Source organism: Tiliqua scincoides, chromosome 5 (assembly GCF_035046505.1).
Source record: "Tiliqua scincoides isolate rTilSci1 chromosome 5, rTilSci1.hap2, whole genome shotgun sequence".
Classification (NCBI taxonomy): Eukaryota; Metazoa; Chordata; class Lepidosauria; order Squamata; family Scincidae; genus Tiliqua; species Tiliqua scincoides.
This window is the reverse complement of record NC_089825.1, coordinates 10897738-10920974: the sequence shown is the minus strand read 5'-3', so window position 1 is coordinate 10920974 and position 23237 is coordinate 10897738. Positions and strand designations below refer to the sequence as shown.

The window sequence follows — 23237 nt, the reverse complement described above, 5'->3', positions numbered from 1 at the left end:
GTATGCGAGAAATATAGAAATGTATGTTCTCATTGTGTTTCTCAATTGTATCCCTAAAAGAGCCTGCTCCAATGCTGGGATGACAACATTTTAGTGGTGCCAATGAAACAGTGCTGCACCCCAGCCTTAGGGTACACTTCTCAGATCAGGGATGCAGTGTTCTCTTTGGGGTTCATTTCGATTCCTAAAAAGCTACAACGAACCAATAATATATTTGGTTCAAATAATTGGAGGAACCATCTTAGTTCCTCCAACATTGCCCATTATATGCATTTTCTGAGACCACTCATTCTTTTAAAAAATAAAAATTCACAATTAGATTACAAACAAGTGGTTCATGATTTCATTTTGTAAATGTGAGGCAATTATTTTCCAGTGGCCATTAAAGTTGACAAAGGTTCCAATCACATGAGCAATGAAACCTAGTCCAGATTGAGTCTGGACTCTTTCTCATCTCTCCCTTCACTTCTCTGTAATGCCTGGGAATGACAATCGGTGTTCTCACTAGATATCTTACGCATCAAAAAATGACTTTCCCAGAAGGGAAAACATTGCTGGCACTGTCCTGGTCAAACTGATGCAATCTAAGTCCTATCATTGCCTTAAGCAGAGTCTATCAACCACCACATTCCAGGGTAGCTGCCCTTTGCATGGGGTGTATCTAATACGTGATTCTGCAGGCAGGCTGCCTGTCTTTACAGCCATACCATGACCACTGCAAAAAAAATAAGATGGTAACAAAAGTTTGTGGCAACACCAGAATTTAAAAACTGGAAAAATGTTTCAATGACCATTTGTATTCTTTTAGGAGAACAAGACAACTCAAGATCTATTGATCTGATGGCTGCTCTCATGTGAGCCCCATGTGGGGGTGTTCTCATGAGTGTGAGTGTGAACAATCACTGTTGCACTCTTGTCTGCTGTGATTTATAAAATTCTAGGCAATAAAAAAGTGTCATTGTGATAACACAGTCACTGTTATTTTCACAAATAGCTTTCATGTGGAAACAGCAGTCTCCACAGATACCACCTCTGCAAGACCTCAGCCATGTAGCCAGTGGTGACCCCCTGCATATTTGGGTGGAGGTCATTAACAAGTAGGACTTGCCCTTTTAAAAAAAATAAATTTCTAACTTTGTCTTTTAGACTCAATAAGAGTTACAAGAGTAAACTAAAAGTATGTAATACAGTGTATTCTTGCCCAGTACTATACATTTATTGTACTTTAGTACTGTACTTTATTATTTTATTCCCTTTTGATATCATCACTGCCTTTTTAGAAAACTATACTGGATCTATATGAAGTTTCTAGATCAAAATAGTTAAGAAGGAAACCAAGCACACAACTTATGCTATGTTGGATAGCATTAACCTTTGGTAAATAGGGTAACTAGAATTAATTTCTACATGCTGTACTCTTTTTTCTCTTCTTTGCATAAATTTGCTAAATGTTCCTCAGTAGAAGAGACCCAGTTAAAAAAGAAACCATTTCAGCCTTTATGCACAGGTTCCACTGAGGTGAATAGGAACTGCACAAATGTCTCTCTCACCTCCTATTCATTTCACTGGGGCTTATGCAAGAGTAGTTCCAGGTGTTGGGTCCTTTTCAGGCTGCAATCCTATACACCAGTGGTTCTCAAACTTGAGCGTCGCGATGCCCCAGCCAAAGAGCCCTGGTCTCTGCACCCCTAAGGGGAGGGAGGAGGCAGTGACCCTATTGCCAGAATTGTGTCACTGTCAAGGGGCACAGGGACTTGCTTAGACTTACGAGAGGCTGGAGCAGGCTCCCGGGGGTGCGGGGAGCCCTGTGCCAGCCTCCGTAGGGCCCCCCAAAGCACGCAAACTGTCAGAATAACTAATACAACCCACTTCCAGTTTTGCGACTGAAAACTGGAAGTGGGTCACAATCATTATTTTGAGTGTCTGCGCACTTCAGGTGACCTTGTGGAGGCTGGCGCAGAGCTTCTGGCACTCCCAGGAGACTGCTCCAGTCTCTGGTAAGTCTAAGCAAGTCCCTGCACCCCTCGACAGTGACCCGATTCTGGTGATCACATCGCTGCCTCTCCCTTCCTTCGCAAGAACTTACAGTGGGGCCCAAACTCCCTGAGAGTTTGAAAACCGCTGCTATACACACTTACCTGAGTGTATGACCCATTTGAACATAGTGGGAATTACTTTCAAGAAGACATGTATAAGATTGCATTGCTACTGTAGTTATTAACTGGGTAACCACTATCCTACAAAGAAAACCCTAAGGAAATACGCACTGCAATTTTTGAAATGTGATGTTCATACAAAACTAGTAACTGATTGGGGATCTAATGTCTTAATGCTTTCTTATTGCACTGCACCTAAGAATCTTTTATTCTGCATCTTAGCAAACTGGATCCAGCTAATGCAGGCTACAATCTTATATGCTTAAGGGAGAACTCTAGCCAAACCCGCTAAAACACCAGGGTCAGCTGGAGGGTTTTCTACCTAGTTGTTTGATGTACGCAGGTAGAACCATGGTTACCTCCGTCTGCCACCCACTCAGGGCAAGTGGGTCACGTTGCACTTCTAGGTTGGATGGAATCAAGTTCTTCATAAAGATACTTCAAACAAGGGAGTGTTTTGTAAACATAAGCTTAGTATTTGATTTTAAAGGGTGATTTACAATGACTAATTCACAGACAGCTAGTCCAAGTTTGCTCTTTGAAAATGTATTGTCATGTCAGGGCAAACATAATGCATGACAAGAAAATTGATCACAGGCTTTTAAAGCTTATTTTGGAGATATAGTTATATATAAATACTGCAGATGAATGACAGTTTATAAATGGTGAAACATACTAGCATGACTATGTTGAAGAAGAAACATTGGGACAAATGGGCTGGGGTAGCAGGCCAATTTGTGTCCCAGAGGGTGGGGTTGTTCATATTTCTATGCATAATTCCAAATTAAAAATAAATAACTATGGTTTATTTAAAAAAATAGAGGAGAGTGCACTTCAGTACTAAAATTTACAGGACTAAAATGCAATGCTCATGGCAACCGAATGAATTTATGACAAATGTCTCACGGCAATATCATGTGCATCATGGTTTTGTAAAAGGCTCAATACAGTTTTCAAGTCTAAACCTACTTTCAAAAATTAAAATTTTCCCCCCTGAATAAAAAAAAAAAAAGAGGTTTGCCTACAGTCTGAACCCGTGTTGAAACATTTGCAGGACCATCAGTGTACATGGATATCTGCCACATAATTTCTTTGCATGAGGCAGGAGTTATTTATATAACTTTTAACATCTGGCTGCCAGCATTCTCCTATCAGCAGACACAAAGCTTCCAAAAACTGAGGAAGTAGAAAACATGGCCTTATCTACACTTGCAAAGTCTGCCACCAGATGTCATCAGCTACTCCCAAAAATAACTGATGAAAGGGAAACCATTGCAAGTTCACATCTTGTGGCAAAACATGTGAGTAACCACTTCCAGCTCCCCAGGAAGAAGAAATTTTTTTTTTAAACAGTCATATGTAGTGTAGGCCTATTTCCAAACTGTAAGGAACATGGGTGATATGCATGATTAGCACAATAACTGAAAAACTGAAAAAGCAACCATCTAATCTATCCTAATGTACAATAGAAAATGAAAATATAACAGGAAATTCAAGACTACATAGTGCAAAAGTTGTTCACCTTGATTTTTGCTGTTGTCCGGGAGAAAGGCTGCATACTGTAGGCCTTTCAAAATAAAGAAAACAAAAAAAACAAAAACATATGGTCTCTGTACTGGAACCCATCTGAGGTACACAGGGCTACAAAGAATTGAAACATGGAGATGGGGAAAGCATACTATTTATTATAGACAGCATCCTGACTGCATATATTTTTCCCAAACACATTCTATGGGCTGCTTTATCTAATCATTTCCCCCTCTTCCCTTGCGCTCCTAAAAAGTTTTCCAAGTCATTAAATTAATTAAGAAAACACAGACACTTGAAGGGAAAAGGGCCAAGAGGGTTCCATCACTGGAACTGTTGAGAACAGTAGAGGGATTTGTGGGCTCACCAAACAACCCCTGAGAGGAAACATGTGCTTGTATTACAAAATGTACCGCAAAGGTGTCAGCCCTTGGGAAAATCGGGGGAGGGGGGTGTTTTTAGGCATTATCAGATAAAGTTGCCACTTTAAATAAAAGATAAATTAAAAATAAAAGATAAATTAAAAAATGTCAGCTAGTACCTGAAAATAAAAGTGGAGAGAGGGAGAGAACAATAATATATAAGGAGTGGCTATCATGCAAATTGGAAAATCTAGCACAGACCTATAAAGGTATTTTCCTTACATACAGGCCTGTGGGGTCAGTGCCTCAGTTCAAACACCCAAATCACCACCTGACTGTTTTGCTAATGCAAGGACCAAGCAAACCCCAGAAGTGGGCTGAAACAGCTGCCTGTACAATGTACACATACATGCACAGATGGGTCTGGGGCTATTACTTATGGGCCTATGTACCATAATTGTAGCAAATGTAAAGAATTGGGCACAATGCTGAACTTTTCATATCATTACTCCACAGCAGTTGTGGCACTGTGGTTTTTATTTCATCAAATACAGCAGAAGTGGCCCAACTTGGGAACCACCAAGCCAAATGCATCCCACTGGCTGCCACTGTGGCACAGCAGATGTTTAACAAACATTTTGTCTTCACAAAACTCATGGTGAGTGTTTTAGTTCATAGAAAAAGTTCAAACACCCAAATTTACAATAGAAGATCAACCAAAATGATACAAAATCCTGTGCAACAAGCTGTCAAGAATTCTCCATCAAGCTGGGAGTGAAGCAAACCAAAAACAAAAGGGGGTGGGTGGGAGAAGGTGCACATGCTGCCATAGCACCCGAAGTCCACAATGTATAAGACTCAAAGCACATGGAGGACTTGTGGAGGATCGTGCACCAAGTGATACATGCCAATCTCTTGAGGCTTCCAGAGCAAAGATGAGAAAACAAAGATTTTCCCCTCATTTTTAGGAAATGTAAAAAAATGAAAAACTACTCTCCTATCTCCAGCCTTAACTGAAGCACAGAGGCCACTTCAAAGGTAGAAGGAAGAAGTCAGAAAACAAAATGGTCACCTTTATGTTACCAAAGCTGGACATTTATTTCAGGTGTTACACTTTGCTAAGATAAAGACTTGCAGTCCTAGAAAGGGAGCAAAAAACAGGTTGTTGATGGGCTGCATTTGGCATGGTGGATCACATGATGTGCAGGCCTGTAGTTGAATAACTGGAATTCAAGACAACTTTCCATGCTACAGGAGTGCTCTTAGACATTTTTCTTGATTCTACAATCCCAGAGTAAGTAAGCTTACTTGTACATTGGATCAGAATGCAACTAAATCACTAAACTTTTAGTAAAAACAGCTCATGTGCATCAGAATTCAACCTAATACTTATGAGCCACAGGCACAGTTGTTGAGTATAAAAATGCCAAAGCCCAGGAAATATGCAATTTGAAGAAACAAAACTTCACAAGCCACTTGTGCTAAAAATAATAATCAAGAAGAATCTGTATCAATCCTGCTCTGCTAAGAACTATACTAGAAGGGAGAGGGGGGAGTAGTGTAGTAGCAGTAACTGAAGCATTGAAGTTTACCCACATTAAGTCTTCTAAATGAATGTCAAAGTATTTGCTAAACAAACAAAAGCAAGCAAGTCACTCTAATTACAGAAGATATGCACAGTTTGCATTTATACAACAATACCTTTCATCTCAGGATACCAAAATGTTTTAATTAAATTAATGTTTGTTTCATCTGTGCAATGCAAAAACCGTATGATTGCTTTTCTACCTGCACTGGACACAATCCTTTAGATGTGGTTCACAGGCACAGTAAAGATGTTGCTGTTGTCAGCTATGGAAAGAGAAAAGCATCTCATGCATGTATGGATTGTTCCTTCTTAAAGATGCATACAGGACTCTGAATTATGACCACGACTGAGTGTATCCTGTGACTCTATGCAAGCCAAGAAAAACTAGTACTGGGTGCAGAATTCAGCATTCTGACAATTTCAGTGCATGTTTCCTTACCTTTGTGACAGAGGATCAAACTAGGTAATAAGGCTATTGTGCAATGAGGGCTTTCCTCATCTTTAAAAAAATGTAAATAGCAGCTATGCAGAGCTCCAATTCAGACTGGGACTGCAGTGCAGAGGGCAGAGCTTTAACTTGTCAGCCCGCTGCTGTTCCTATTTGCCCAGGGAGGAAAGTGTATTATTTAATTTATTCAAAATATGAGTTATTTTGAACTCGTAGTTATATCTGCCTTTACTCATCCAATGGCAGCAACCAAGGCAGATGACAACAATGGATAAAAACAATTTAAAATACAAAAGGTAGCAATTAAAAACAACCACAATAAATAAGTTGACACAGGTACCAATGAGAGTCGTCCTTCCCAGGCAAATAGGAATTCAAGGTGGGGATGGGGTAGTCAAGATTGGGAGTGCAGTGAGGGGAAATTAAAGCTGCCCCTCACCGCAAATTTTGATCAGGATTAGAACACCACAAACAGCTGCTATTAACATTTAGTAAACACACACACGCACACGCACACACAGGCCCCAATCACACAAGAGGGGTGTCATCTAGTTTGGTCCTCAGCAGTTAGGCATTAAAGTTTATAGGCAATGCATAATGACTCCTCCCAAGCCAGAAGAGGGCTGAGTAGGATTTTAAATGCTGAGAGAATGAAGTTCCAGTGCTATGTCAAGCAAATTACCCTTTCCTGATTAGCCAAAGCATTATAATTATGCAAACTAAGATAATACGGAGATATTTGCTTGATAAATATACCAGTTTTCTGCAGGAAGAGGTTTTACTATCTTGGCACCAAAAATTTGTTGTTTTTTTCCATGTAAAGTACACATAATCCCAGTTATGTACATTATTCTTGATGGGAATATCAAAGACATTATAGCTAACCACTCTGAACAGTTCAGTCCAACACCACCAAGTTGGCCCAGTATTGTTTCTCAGGGCATGTACTGGGTGTGGAGTTCTCAATTCAAGCTTTCAGACTTCTGCATTAGGGAAATAACACCTGAAACAGAGAGCAGCAGCATTTACCCTATCTTGGGTTACACCAAGCTAAAAACTGAAAAACAAGAAAAAAATGCCACTTGGGAATCTATATTTATACACACATTTTGAATTGTACACACCTGAACTGCCCTGTTCATTTCTTTTTCTCTAAACAATTGTGGCCCAAATCCTAACCAACTTTCCAGCATTGACACAGCTGTGCCAATGGGGCATGTGCTGCATCCTGCAGTTGTCTGGCAGTCACAGAGGTCTCCTCAAGGTAACAAAATGTTTGTTTTCTTACCTTGCATTGCCCTTACCTCGGTGCTAAGTTGGTTAGGATTGCACCCTGTGTCCCTGTAGATCTTCCATTCAAATTCTGTTTTAAAGTTGAAGCAGGTCTACCAGTTTGGTCTCACATAAAATAGGCCATGCCATTTATTAACATGAAAAATGTGGGCCATTATCCTGATCTCATTATCCTAGAGGCAACCTACTAGCCTTACATGGGTCATGTATATAAATGGCTGTATTCAGGATTACAGCCTTATGTTTTAATCTAGAACCAAATTGAAAAATCAGCTATTTATAATTTACCTTTGAAATAGGGCCTTTTAACAAGAAATATTCATTATTATTACTAATAACCCACCTTGGGTCCCTTTAAGGCGTAAGGCGGGATATAAATAAAGTAAGTAAATAAATAAATAATGTGACAGCATTTGACTACATTATATTTTACAAAGGATTAAAAGATAGGTAAGTAACTTTGACTCATTGCTGAAATAGTACCATCTTCTTCAACTGTTCAGGTACTGACTGAAAAAGTAGAAGTATTACAAATTAAATTAAGTTTATTAAATTAATTTAAGTTTAAGAAGGAAATATTTTAATTTTTAAAAGCTCAAATTAGGCTGTTATCATATATTTTCAAAACTTTTAAACCATTTCTCATCTAATTACCTCATACTTAGGTCACAGGTAACATGTCTGTTGTGATCCTGAGCCATCAATTTGATGGGGGGGGGGGAGATTCAAGGCCAGCCTCTATGGCTCTTTCCTCTGATGCTGCTCACCCAGCCAAGAGTTCCTGGTCCCTTCTAATGCTCAGTGCTTTTCAGGACAATACTGACCACCCCATTCTACCCTACACCTAGTGAGCCTCCTAACTCTTGTCTGGAGCTCCTCTGACACCATTCATCGAGGGCCCCTTGAAGAACATAAGAACAGCTATTCTTGGTCATACCAGCGTTCCATTCAAACAGTGATCAGTTCTAGGTGCCTTGAAGAAATAGGGAAATTATGGAATAAAACATCAAACCCAAGTTGACCGCACTAGTGACATTCTTTTCCCTCACCCCTTCTCTAGCCCTTTCTTGCCATACTTTGAGACTTACATCATATGGCTTGGATTAAAAAAAATATGTATTACTACTTCTACGTGCCCAAGGGAGCTTTGGACTTCCACTTCTCAAACAGCAGCTCTCCATGCCAAGTGGCAAATCTCCTTTGAAACGGAGGTAAGGGTGGACCCAAAGCAGCTCTTTGGATCCCTGCCTTAAAATTAAATTCTGGATAAAAATGTAAGTGTATACACAACTTCTGCTCATTGATTTTTTTTAACTTGCTTTGTTTACCTCTGAGGCTCTCATTCAAGTAATAATTAGTTTGGATTTCAAACAGTTTGACCTCAAAAACTAAAGTTCTACTAACTATCCAAGACGATTAGAAAAAATAATTTTCTATCCACTGTGAGATTTAAGAAATAAACTATTCTGAGGTCCTGCGTATAACCTGCCAGTAGAATCTACAAATAGTAGATTGCAAGCCAATGTACCAGGAAAGGTAGTGTGAATTCTTGTAGAAAATATACTCACAATCTCATCTCCAGGCAGCCAGTATCCTTCTTGTTCAATACCAGCTTTCGATCCCTTACATCCCACTGTCAATGTTTCAACAACAAGGCCATCCTTCACTGCTAAACTAAGCTGACGTGTGGTCTCTTTGGGATGCATACCATGAACTCGAGACATATATCTGTAAAGAGATCCAAAGACAAACAGTTTTAAAATTTGCATATATATTGTGGCGCAGATGCATCTATCTAAAGTTTCTTAAACATGTTTCTGAATTCTTCCTCTTTACTTTCCACCCTTCTGATTTCTACCCTCTTTAACCTTCTGTATCAAAGTGAAAGATTCTATAAATCATATAGGCCAAAGAAATTCATAAGCATTTTAAACCAGGCATTGTAAAACTCAGCCATATTAAACTTCTTTAAGGGCCCGATCCTGAACAGTGTGTGCCAGCTCACTGCCGGCGTGTCCTGTCGCACACATGCCATAAGGCATGTTTGCGAGCCCTTACCATGAGCTCAGCACTGGAGCTAGCCCAGTGTGAGACCACGCTGGGCCATGTCTGGCACTGGGCCTGTGTTCTGCCACCTGGCAGTCGCCCATACCGCTGGGCGGCAAAGAGGTGAGTCGGGATGGGGGGAGGAGAGAAGGAGATGTTCTGAAGAGGGGGAAAGCAGGGGAAGGCAAGCAGAGGGCGGGGAGGAGGCGTGGCAGGGGAAGGAGTGGGCCGGAGGGGGTGGGACCAGCAGAGCTCAGCTCCACCAGATCCTGAGCCCCGTGTTGGGCTGCGCGGTCTGAAATAAAACTCTCTGATTCTGCGGTGGCTCAAGGGCCACCGCAGAATCAAGTAGCCCCATTTTGAGGCTACATCCCTTACTTGGGATACAGTGGTGGCTGCCCGAGATGACGGCAGCTTCCTGGGGCAGCTGTCATTTTGGTGCCACAGCAGCCCTGCACTCCAGGTGGCTCAGGATCGGGCTGCCAGTCAAGAGAAGCATTTTGAGTTTCCATTGTGTAGGGCTTCTCAATCACAACTGGGAATAGTCTAGCTCCTGAGGTGAAGGTTCAGAAGAGATCAGCCTTGTTTCAGGAAGAAGGAAATAATTGCACATTACTGTGGGCAGAGAAAGAACTAAAAGGTACCCAAAACCTGCACCTGGGACTCAGGCAGTAGGACATAGGTGGCTTACTCCCTGAACCACCACAGAAACTGACAGGGTAGGGAGTACTGGCCTGACCTTTCTTGTGCTCTCATCCTTAATATGCTTGTTTCAGAACTGGATCTCCAGGCATGGCCTGTGTTAGAGCTTGGTCAGGTCACGGCATTTCCTCCTATTTGGTCATTGCCGATCAGAAACAGGAGTGACCAAGGATGTGCTTATGTAGAAAGCACTCATTCTCCTACTTTGAGAGCCAGAAAAACACATACAGGGACTATAAATTATTTAAATTATCTAGCAAATTCCATTTAAAGCACTACAGTCATGTTGCCTGAAAGCCACTTCCCCTGAGATTCCTTTAGAGCAGGGGTCTCCAAATCCCAGCCCGAGGGCCAGATGCAGCCCGCAGCAAGTCTCTTTCCGGCCTATGGCCAACTTCTTGTCCCCTGAAAGCCTCTGGCCCACTCAACTGAACATGACCACAACTGTGCTCTCATTGTGCCTGGAAGGTGTTCTGAGGGCCAGAGAGGTTGAATGAATGAGCCCACTCATTCATTTATTCACTCATCTAAGTTCCATCTCTAATTTATTTATTTAAATTTTATATTTAAATTTTTTTTTGCAGCCCTTCACACCACGCCAGATATTTGATGCGGCCCTGTGGCCAAAAAGTTTGGAGATCCCTGCTTTAGAGCACCATGATGCAGACTGTCAGTGAAATGGGTAAACCCCGCAATATCCTCAGCTCATTATCACCTGGCCAGCAATTTGGGTGCATGGAAAATCTTCAAATCACTGCATCAGAATTAATGCTCATCATGTGCTTATCATACGATAGCACACATATCGCATATGCTAAATGTTCATGAGAAATGACAGAAAAGCAAAATTAAAAAGTTTTATTAAAAGCAAAATATCTAACAATATTTTCAAGATACTGTAATGTGTTTTCTGCCATTGTATAAACTGCCTGTAGACAATGAGCATGGGATTGTAGCCAGTTACAGAAATTCCACATGATAGCCCCTTGACAGTGCGGGGGGGGGGGTTTAAGAGAAGCCTGTAGTTCAATGTTTTCACAATTCCTAATTGGAGTCTCTTCATCAAGCCAAGTAACACACAAGTCTACAAAAGGACCCCTGGACCCCAGTAGCGAGATCAGGTACATTATGCAACAAACAGCGATAGAAGGCTCAGCTGAGTGGGCAGAGCTCCAAAGCATGCTTTTCTGTGTTCAAAAAAAGCCCTCCCATCCACCCCGAGCCTCTTACTGGTATTTGTCATGTCACATCTGGCCTCCCAACCCAGAAGTAACTGGTGATTATGTCATCACCATTTACTTCTGGTGGTACTTTGAATAGGAGGACCATGTGAAGTGGTACAGCGGAGGACAAACCTTGAGAAACACTGGTCTGCACCAATGAGCAAAGCATGGGGAACAAACAAGATGAGCTAGAACCATTGCTGCTAGCAGTATGATCTAGTAGGCATTACTGAAATCTGGTGGGATGAGATGCATGAATGGAATCCACTAATTGAAGGGTATACCTTATTCAAGGATATCAGACCAAAAAAACAAACAAAAAAAGGTGGAGCAGTAGTCATATATGTTAAAAAACTTTATGTGTGTGAAGATATCCATGAAGGTGAGTGGGAAAGGTCAGATGAGAGCAGTTGGGTAAAAAGAAAAGGGAAAGGAAGCGATAGTGGGATAGTTATGGGCATTTATTGCAGGTCAACTAGCTAGAAGAAAGATCTGGACGATGCCTTCCTGGAGCAAATGGCCAAATTTTCAGAGATGTGGCAGAAATCAAAGACCAACTGGATATCTGTTGAGAAACGTACTCCAGTAAAAAGGGGCAGTCCAAGAAATTTTGGTGTGCCCTGCTGCAAATTTCATGTTCCAGAAAGGAGAGGTAAGCACCCTTGCTAAGAATCACCATTGCTACAGTGAGAATAATATTTGCTCACTGTAACCAAATATTATTAGAGAGAGCAGAGAAGGTTACCATGAAGCCTGGCACTAGTGGAAGCTATTTTAGCACCATCGCTAAGAACCTGAGCAGGACTGGGACAAAATCTCCTAGAAAGGGTATGCCAGATGCCTCCCCCTTTACCTGGTAGTGCTCTAGTCCAGTGGTCTTCAACCTTTTTCATTCCCTTAAGTTTCCACAATCCCACAACTGAAGCTTCGTGACCCCATTGAGGTTGCCACCTCAAGGTTGTAAAACACTGTAATCTAGTTCACATCCACCAGCATGTCAAGAGGAACCTTGTCAAAAGCTTTACTGAAATTCAGATGTATGACATCCAGAACATCTCTCCAATCTACTGAAGTTGACTTAGAAGGAGATAAGATTTGTGTGGCAAAACATGTTCTTAAGAAAATGATACTGGCTATTGAGAGTCACCACCCTCTTTCCTAAATGCTCATAGATAGACTGCTTTGCACCAGCACATCCTAGGTATCCACATCAAGTCAGTAGTCATTCATATTTTCTTTTTTCCCTTTCTTGAATGTAGAACCACATTTGCTTGCCTCCAGTCTCCAGGCACTTCCTTGGTGCTCCAGGAGTTCTCGAAGCAGAGGCTCCAAGATAACATTCACCAGTTATGTGAGCACCCTAGAATGCAGCTCATCTGACCCAAATACTTAAATTCATTTCTTTGCTCTGTTCTCACTAGGTCAAGCACAATCTTGTTTGAAAGGAGAAGAGAGGGGCAAGGCAGGAGTTGAGCATTCTACCTTCTCTCTGTCATCCATTCACATTTTCCCTATTTAGAGAACCCATTGCTTCCTTGTTCTTCCTCTGCTGAACATAAAAAACAAAAATTCTTTTTGTTCACCTCCCTCGCTAACCTAAGCTCATTTTGAGCTTTTGCTTGCTGACTCTTTCTGTACACTTAACACCTATACTTGCATTGATAATTGTCAGTTTGCCCCTCCATCTATTTGTACACATATGTGCCAATTCTTCAGAAAGGTAAAGGGGGAGGCATCTGGTGTACCCTTTCTAGGAGATTTTGTCCCAGTCCTGCTCAGGTTCTTAGCGATGGTGCTAAAATAGCTTCCACTAGTGCCAGGCTTCATGGTAACCTTCTCTGCTCTCTCTAATAATATTTGGTTACAGTGAGCAGTGCTGGGAGGGTGTTGTGGGAGTGGGGAGTAGGCAGTAACAGGGTGGGGAGTGAGCTGCTAGAATTCTTGGGGGGGATCGATGGGTTCCCAATATGAAACTTTATTTATTTATTTATTGGGGTTGTGGCATGAAAAACGTTGAAGACCACTGGACTAGATGATGCAACTGTTGGGAGGATTCCTGGCTGAGTGACAAACTGGAATCAGAGGGTTCTTGTTAATGACTCCTTGGTTTCCCTGGACAGAAGGGACAAATGGAATACCTCAGAGTTGTCTTGAGCCTGGTGTTGTTCAATATCCCTAAAATGTATGAATGTACACTCATCACATTTGCAGATAACACCAAACTGGGAGGAGTAGCTAATACTTAGAGTTCAGGGACAGGATCCAAGACAACCTTTACAGGATGGAAATTTTGTGTTCTGCTTTAGCCAGATCCCACCTGACATACCATGTCCAGTTCTGGGAGGCGCAGTTTTAGGGAGTGAGTCCAGAGAAGGGCTGATGGTGACAAGCCTGGAGACCATGTCTTATGAGGATAGTTGGCATGTATAGTTTGCAGAAAAGATGGTTAGGATGTGACATAGTAACTATTTACATATATCTGAGGGGCTTAGTTCCTGGTTGCTCTAGAAGGTAGGACCAGGATAAATGGGTTTAAAGTACAGCAAGGGGGACATCAGTTAAACGTCAGGAAGAACTTCCTGGTGGTATTAACTGTTCGGCAGTGGAACAGCTTACTTCAGAAGACGGCAGACCCTCCATCATTTAAAACAGCGGCGCTCAAAGTTGTAACCGCTATGTACCCGGAATGCAGTCCCCATCCAGACCGCATCTAAATATTCTGCTCGAGCGCAATGCAAAGTTCTCCTTGTTCAGAGGACAGGGACGCTCTGGGCAGTTGCATCATCTGCCCTGTGTCCCAGAAGGCCACATAACATGATATCCGGTCAGACGTGACTGCCCAGAGCATCCCTGTCCCCTGATCAAGGGGGACTTCAGGCAATGTCTGCCCAGTTCAAAAAGGTCAGCTCACTGGATGGACAGATCCATGCAAACGCCGGATCCAGCCTCTGGGCCACAGTTCAAGCAGGTCCGATTGAATAGATAATTTTAAGACAGAAAAATTATTCCATGGGCAACAAGAGCCTTAAACATGGAGGTTTTCTCTAATGGTAAATAACAGTATATTAAAATTTTAACAGTTATAGCATAAAACCTTTTTCATATTTAGAATTGATAAACTTGGTTTTCAAATATAATAAAAACTATTATTTTCTAGACGGAAATGAGTATTCTTACCCACAACAAAGTACACACTAAATCTGAAGAAGCATGGATTTCCACACACTTTACTTTTGGTTCAGGTTTCCACTACTCCCTTTCCAGCTGCCTCTAGCAGGAGATATACTTGGCTTTCCTTGCCATATTTGTCAACCATCCCAAAAGATCTGGTTTACTCATAATAATACCAGGACGACATAATATGAGTACATCAAACAAGTAACAAATCTTCTGAATTTTTCACCAGAGAGAATGTCCACGTGGAATGAGGATTAATTAATTCTCAAGAGGAAGCCAAATATACACAAAAGGAATGCATGCTACCTACTGAAGAAAACCATCTAAAAAAATTAAAAAAGAGAAAGTATACCTGATGAGCCAGTCTGAGGAGCTGGTGTAATGAGAACCCTCGCTGTTGTATTCTGTAACAGGCAAGTAAGGACAGAGTAGAGGTGGTGGCCACACCCCCTGGCCTATAAGCAATAGAGAGCTGTCAGCAAAGGTGAGGGAGTGCAAATTTTGGTTTGCATCAAAGCTCTAGAACTTGCCCTGGGGCTTGCTTCGTGCCCTTTGCCTCTGTTCCTCTTCCCAATGAATGACTGCACAGAAACCATGGAGGAGAGAAGGGAGCAGTCTTTAGTCACGCTAGTGGACGTCCTAGCTATATGAACAAATGCTCATTATTGGGCAGAGAGAAAACTCCCATGGGACTTATTAACATACAGGGAGTTGGCTTCTGGTGCTAATGGGTATAATCTTAACATCAAGGGCAAGAGGGGCAAAAACAGTAGTGCAACTCACATGTTAGAATAAAGGAATCTCTTGCTGCTGTTCTCTGTAAAGATCAGAAGAGCCTTACCGTAGTGGACAGGACCAATAGCGACTTATTTGTGTTATGTTCCCGTTCAGCCTCTGGTCAACAGATTGGGAAGCATATTACACTACTTAGGCTGTTTTCCAGTCAGGCAGGGGAAGCAAAGCAAATATGCTTGCAGATGGATAAGTACGTGGCAGAGAGACAAAGTTAATTCCCATAAGACACCATACCCATCTATAATCTGTCAGGTGGTTGAAATAACCTTTCTGCAGTGTAACTTCTCAGGGGAAGTCAGTGCTAATCTCCACTAGCTAAAATAAAGACCTGTCTGCTGAATTAAAGAGAAACTTTCTGATAATCTGCATGTTAAATTCCCTGGCCAGAGGAAGCTGCCTGCCCACAAAGACACAGAGGGGGAGAAAATCTGAGGTTGTAAGCTTAGAGATCTAGTATATCCAGATAGCAAGGTCATGAAGCAGGAATCCTGTGCAAGAAAAAGCACACCCATACAGGTATGCTATAGGTAAGCAATCTTATCTTCTCTTTCTGCTGTAAATATTAACTAGCACATTATCTCTATTACCCACAGGAAAAAGTTGAAGCTTTTAAATCCCTTTAAAAGCAAAACCATTAGTGCAAAATGCAAAACTCACTATAATCCTCTGAGAAAGGGCACTTTTTCCCATTACATGGATGGGCCCGTCATCTAAGAGCATCAAGACAAACTCATGATAGAGTTGGAATCTAACTCCAGATTGTCAACACCTCTAGCAAATTTTCAGATGACAAAAAAAAAACAAATAACCAGGGGGCAGAATGAAAAGGGCAGATTTTTTTTCTATTAACTAAAGCAACACTGATCCTATCAAAAATTCTGCCAAGAGCATGAAGTTTTTTTATAAGGCAGTGCTGTCGTGTTGTGAGGACACCAAGTTGGAAATACTATTTCATATATTAATTTTTCATTGGTGAAATAAAATGCAATTAATCACTCCACTAAAATGCACCAGCAACATTTTACCCATTGAGAATCGGGGTCCAGTGCATTCCCTTGCACTATTTTAAAACAAATGTGACTGGTTTGACTCCTACTACAATGCATGAAATCACCACAAAGAATAACACATTCAAAAAAATACAAGAGTTGCTGTGTGGACTTGGTCAGTGAGAAACACAGCAGATGGAATTAGACTAAAATCAGCCTGACGTTGCTGCAGAAGCTGTTGACAGACCTAAGAGGTGATCCTGTTTGTTCATGCTTCATGCTTAAATACCCCAGGCAATGTGCAGCCTCCTATAATGCTCATTAACTGGTCAGTTCTGTCAGAAGTAATAATTTTAATGCAGATAAGGGATGCTTGTTCCAGTGATTAAATTCTCTGTACATTCCCACTCAAAAATGTCATTAACTTACAGCTCTGCCTGTTAGACTGACAATCCCACCTACGCAAGCCACAAAAGGAAAGAACTAAGCACTAACGCCACTCAACTCCTCTTCTCCATGGCTTCCTTTCTTCAGAGCATGTGGCTTTAGCTCATCTTCCTTATAAGACCTGGGGGAGCTATAAGACCTTTAGCTGTTTTACCACCCAACAGAAATGGGTAGCAGATAGGTAGACCCTTGGCAGCCACTGATGAGAACACAATGAGAATTACCTTCCACGATAAGGACAAAAAGAAAAGAAGAAAAGCGGACACTGGGTCAGCCCTTCCCACACAGCATATCCATTCTTGTATATAATTATGGACCTGCATGTACAAAATTGGTGCATGGTGGTATAGAATCAAGGTTTGAAGATATCTCTGGTGAGATATGCAAAAAACAAAAACAAAGGAATGAACTATACATGTACTGACATAATAGCTTTTAATTCGCAATTTTTTTAAAAAAAACTGAGTTAGGAGAACAGAGAAGTGACTGTTTCCTGCACCAAAAGCAACAACCACAATCATATCAATTTCATACAGCTCACCTTAGTGGGGAGGAAATGAACTGTATGAATAGGGACTTGTTTAAACAAAGCCAGAAGAAAAGAGAGCATGTCAGTTTTGTCTCTCTAAACACAACAGCCCTTGATGGTTCAAGACTGTTCCAATGCAGGGTTCTCTCTAGGATCATAATCACTCATTTGTTCCTTTAACTGTCCTCAGGAGGAAATGTATTTTGTGGCTATGGTGGCTCACTTTGTGTTACATTTGCCCCAGAGATGACTGATCCAAGGACACAGAATATATTCTGCCCATTAAAATAGCTACTACAGCCTCTCAGGGCAATGACACTGTGGTTTTCTAAATAGTTTTCTAAATTGGTCGAGTAACTTTTTCTCTCAATCACAACAATTCTTTATTTACATAAATTCATTACGACTCACAGTCCAATTGTATTTGCCCCTGCTCTGAAGATGCAGGGACACCAAAAGGGCAACTACTGTATCCTGCAAGGGGGGGACCCATTGTGGAGGTAACAATGTCCCTTATCCGGGAGTAAGCCTCCACAATGCGGAAGGGTAGACTAAGAACTGTGCTATCAAATTTGCTGCTGCAGGTCTGCAGGGACCAGTACATGGGATTGGGTCTGGGAAGAGGGCTAGGATTCAGCGGAAACTACTGCTGCTGTTGCCGAACCCACCCCCTAACCATACCAAATCCACTCTTACCCTACCCCCACTGCTGCATCATTCTGCCCTTCCCCACCCTATCCTGCCTCCCCTGCCATCCTACCTGCCTTAGTGAGCTGGTAATCTTCTGGAAGGCATGCGAAGGCTTCAACCTTCCCACTGGCACTCCTGCAGTGAGCTGCTCAGCGCACTGCCAGAGTGCTTTTTACGACTGCTGTAAAGCAGTCACTGCCAGTGGAACACATGTTCTGCTGGCAGCTTTCCCCAACAGGATTGGGCTGTCAGTATAAAATGTTAAGATTCAGATGTAATCCCTTCACACAAGGGATTAATGTAATTTCACTAAAATGGAAACAATAGTAGAGCCCTGAAAATAAACCAAGTTAATAATAAAGGGGCAACATCCTTCTGGACATTTTCCTCCTTGAACTCCACTGAAATGCCTGGGCCCTGTGCATATATGCACAAGGGAATTTCCTGCTGGATTATCTCCAAAGCTAATAATAGTGTCCAGTGGTAAAATAATATCACAGTCCTACTGTTTTGTCCTCTGAGTAGCTGGATAACTCACTGAAAACAATATTTTAAAAGGATCTACATAAACAGAAATAATTAAAAGACAAAAGAAAGGATACCAGCCATGTGACAAAGGATGAGAATGTTTCTGGAAAAAAAATACAATCAGAAAAATTCAGCATAAAACTCCCCCAACCCCATTTCAGGTTCTGCAGAAGTGCAGCATTTATAAAGCTGAATACTGGGGAGATGATAATAATTTCAAGTGTACTCTTTCCTTTAATTATGGCAATGCCTTGTTATTTTCGTAGATGTTATTAGTAATATGTTGTGACATTAAGTACACTAGAGGGATCTGAATCTCGGCAAGGTCAACCAAACCAGAAGGTGAGAGGCTCCTTTTTCTTAAATTCATTTCTGAACCTGAACCAAATACAAAGTGTTAAGGCAACACAGATAACAACATCAACCACAGCCTGGCCTAGTATGGTGGTTTCCAGATTTATTTTGCAACAAGAAAAGTAAGAAAATTTATGAAGAAAGGAAGAAGGAGGAGGAAGAGGGTATCACCGGGGGGGGGGGGAATTATGAGGGCAAAGAAGATAGGGCTACCAGAAGCAGAACAGTGTGAACTGTTCTTCAAGGAGCTGTTGAATAATTATGTTGATGGACTTCTTCTTCTTTGGGAACCTTGACAGTATATCCAACCTTTCCTTGTTGCTGCATGTGGAACACCTGAGTGCTCTTTACAATTTATCCTGCAATCCCTCATCTCCCTTCTTAGCACACTTTGTAATTTAATCCAGACTTGCAGATAAATCAAAAGGTAGGATTTGAAGATTAGATTGTAAAAGGGATAGAGAACATTAATTCGAAATAACAATTTGAAATGGAATACTTATAACAAGAAGGGCTGTCGGAGATATAACTATATATGGGTGGAAATTCAGATTATTAAGATATAAAGCTGTAAGCCAGTGGCTCTCAGACTTTTAGCACTAAGACCCAGTTTTTAAAATGAGAATCTGACAGGACCCACCAGAAGTGATGTCATCACCGGAAGTGACATCCTCAAGCAGAAAATTTTTTAAACAGTCCTGGGTTGTAATTCTACCCACACATACCCAGGAGTAAGTTCCATTTACTATCATTGTTAAAACTATATACTTAGTAGCCTGTTAAAGTATAATGTCTAACATTCCCCAAATGCAGTCACATAACATGGTAGCATCAAGTCTGATATATTAAAAATAAAATATTGTGATGAATGGGGATGCACCTGAAATTGGCTTGCGACCCACCTAGTGGGTCCAGACCTGCAGTTTGAGAACACTTGCTGTAAGCAATTAGAATATTCAACTTTGCCCACTACACTATTAGAGGTTTAATTCTGTACTTCTTATGCATTTTTAAGTTGTTTGTTTTTCCTTTTCATTTTATTCTGCGTTTTCTTTTTCTTTTATTGAGACTATTAAAACAAGGTAAATTCTTCCACAAAATAATTTCTAGCCCACTTACATCTACATCTTACCACAAGATAGTTAAAACAGTTGCTGTTGTGGATAGCTACTCTTATAGAAGAAACTTCAACTGGCCTTGGATGACCAGCTATTTGCAAGGTCGTTTAATCAGAGTATTTAGGCTTCTGTGAACTTTACAGTATTATGAAACTTTTCAAAGCATAAGACTCTAGACAGGGTGATAATTTGCTCTTCCCTCTCTTAATCAATGAGTTAGGTCCAAATATTTGCTGTAAAAGTATTTGCAAACAGGACAGCCTTCACCTCCCATTGTGACAAGAAACAGTTAGATGTTTCTTATCTGGAGGCCATAAGACAGCTGTAATTCCACACACCCCTCATCATACTGCAAAACATTAACAGAGACAGCTGTTGAAAAGTAGAAAATGCTGGTTTTTCCCATGATGTCAAGATGTGCCCATACTTTGTGACACAATATGACAGAGCAGAGTGGGGAGGAGCTAAATGTGGAAGGTGAGACTGAAAATAAAAATCCCTCAAATCTAGACAGTTTTCATGTGTCTTTTTTCATGTGTCAAGATCTTTTTTCAATGTGGCAAACGTGTAGACTTACTATGCAGTTCTGATCATGAGAATGTTATCTTACATTTTTATCAAACAGACCTTTTGTACCTTGCCCTATTGTGTCAGAAGCTGCTAATGGCAAAATATACCATAGGTCAAATTTGGGAGGGATTAGATCTGGCAGCGATGGCATGTACTGGTTCCAACCCCCTCTTTTAACAGCCTGTCCATTCTCTTACTCTCCTCGATAGAGCTGGTGCAGGTCTGAAGAGATCTACTGTGGAGCAGGAGGCTCACAGAGGGGTAAGGGAATTTAAATCTTTTTTCCCCTCTGAAGCCTCTCAATCCATCTGCTGCTGAGCTCCTTTTCAGCAAGCTGCACCAGCAGAGAGGAGGGAGAAGGATAGGATAGGCTCCTCGATCCGGTAATTTCCATTTTCCTAATTCGTCCATGATACAGTACTTAAATTACAGGACAATAGTAAACAATTTTTTTATGCAAGGCAAAAAAAATACTTTTTTGCCATGACTAATATTTTATTTTTCCGTTGAACTATTATTAATATTTAAATGACACTTACTTTGTAATACGGTCAATGTTAGCAATTTGCTTCTGGTTTCGGATTATTTCTATAGCTGCCCAAAGGTGTTGGATAGCTTTTGTATCCGCTTGCCGTCGTTTCGTTAGGCGTGCCATGACCCCTTTACTTGTTTCGCTGCAGGAGAGAAATAATAATACATTATAAAATAGATTACATGATGATTATCTTGCACCTGCTACAAATAAGTTTATGGTACAAATTATGTTAACTACAGTAATGTGACTTGTACACTGGGTTTTTAAAGCTCTATCAAACAACAGCTGTGTGCTTTGATACGCTAGTATAGGATGGCCAACTTCTGTATTTTCAGGGACCATTTTATGCTCCAAACAGCAGTCAGGATGCTGGAGGGGTGTTTAGCTGCACAGACTCACTCACAGTCAGGCTCCATAACAACGGTGGTGCCATTTTAAGGGCTACAGTTATGGAACTCAGGCATAGCAGGATATATAAATATGTGCATTTCGATGTTGCAGACCACATCCAAAAGAGAGATGTGAATACTCTCTTTGAAGTGTAGGGTACCAGGTTTTTACAACTTGAAAGTCTTTCTTTTCACTGTGAATGAAACTATGGGAAACCTTGTTACCACATCAATGCAGCACCAGGATCAAGACAAAATTGCTTCTGGGGTGGGATACCATGAGTTGCCAGTTCGTCATCCTTGCTCTAGCAAATCCTCTCTTCTTTATACAATCAGCCCTTCCCTCAGTATATTAATTTCAAGAGCGAAGCAACCAAATGAACAAGAAACGTGACGGACCAGAGGAGTAAGCTGAAGTTATCACAATAACAAATACAATAGGTGACATCAGAGTTCCTCAAGTTGGTTACACAGAGCTATAGAAAATGAAGAACAAACTGCTTTCCTTATGAACAGAAGCCACAAAATTATTCTGTAACCAATATTAGGGAGATGGTGTTGCTCCTCAGGAGAACAGTATGTACTGGAAGCAACAGGAAACCTGAAGGACAAAACTTATCACTTAAGGGGCTGGAAAAGCAACAGAAGATGGAGTTCATCTATTTATAGTGACTGACACTCCCATTCTGGCCCAAACTATCAAAAGTGCCTTGTAGGAGCTCCTACTTGACCACCACTTGCTTTCACCTTCTTAGGTGAGCCTGATGCTAACATTAAACACCAAAACTTCAAATAGTCTCCCCAACAGAAGGGTGGGACTCCTCTGCTGTCCGTCTGACGTTCTGGGGAAGGGAAGGAGCTCCACCAGTGTTCTAAATAGTTGGCAGGGCAGAACAGGCTCTGGAGACTGGGTGACTTCCTGTCCTTTGCGTTCTTGGAATTAAAAAAAAAAAGGAGAAGCCACGATTGCTGCCCCATATCAACATCTCTTCCTCAGCAATTACAGCTGTCTTTTATAATGAAACTGTTCAGAATTTGCTCCAGCAACAACAATGAACAAATTCCCTCACACAAGAAAGCCAAGGTGCCAACTGCAACTGGAGTTTGGAGTTGCAGGATGAAGGAGGTGGCACAGTCAAGTAATAATAATAATAATAATAATAATAATAATAATAATAATAATAATAATAATATACAGTATTTATATACCGCCTTTCTTGGTCTTTATTCAAGACTTTATTCAAGGCGGTTTATACAGGCAGGCTTATTAAATCCACGCAGGGATTTTTACAAATTGAAAGAAGGTTCTCTCTTTCAAGAACCACCACATTCAAGCTGTTACACTCCGATCTGGTTTAACATTCTGGCCTCCATCCTCCCACGCTCCGAGCAGATGGAACAGCTCAGCTGCAGCTTGCCAGCTGCTTCAAGGTCGCAACGGTGCCGGTGGCCTCGAACTGGCGACCTTGTGGATGTTAATCTTCAGGCAAATGGAGGCTCTACCCTCTAGACCAGACCTCCTGCCCTCTAGACCAGACCTCCTGCCCAAAGTACGATGCCATTCATGCTTCTCTGGATCCAGAACAATTAACTATCAAATCTAACTATCAAATTAGAAGCCTCAAAATGAAGTGAGTGAACAGTGAGCCTTGGAGACAGGACAGAGCAGGCAAACAGCACAGGAAGACTTCTTATTTAGAAGTGTGTTGAACCAAATCTGCTCCTCATCATAAACCACCGGACAGCGGCCTCGGTTTCCACACAGTTTCTG

General features: G+C 41.3%; 1 protein-coding gene across 9 annotated transcripts in view; it reads right to left on the bottom strand.

Moving 5' to 3' along the window:
* Nucleotides 1–23237, bottom strand: part of ZMYND11 (zinc finger MYND-type containing 11) — a 112215-nt gene that overhangs the window by 34231 nt on the left and 54747 nt on the right. For 4 of the 9 annotated variants that reach the window (XM_066627872.1, XM_066627873.1, XM_066627869.1 and 1 more), the window contains 3 exons: nt 21082–21216; nt 8943–9102; nt 3679–3723 (listed from right to left, as the gene is read on the bottom strand). In XM_066627872.1, coding sequence (XP_066483969.1) covers nt 3679–3723; nt 8943–9102; nt 21082–21197 — 321 coding nt within the window. In that variant the 5' untranslated portion in view covers nt 21198–21216. Of the gene's footprint in view, nt 1–3678; nt 3724–5117; nt 5147–8942; nt 9103–21081; nt 21217–23237 lie in introns of those variants that run through there. The other 5 variants (XM_066627871.1, XM_066627874.1, XM_066627875.1 and 2 more) reach the window with 2 other exon arrangements.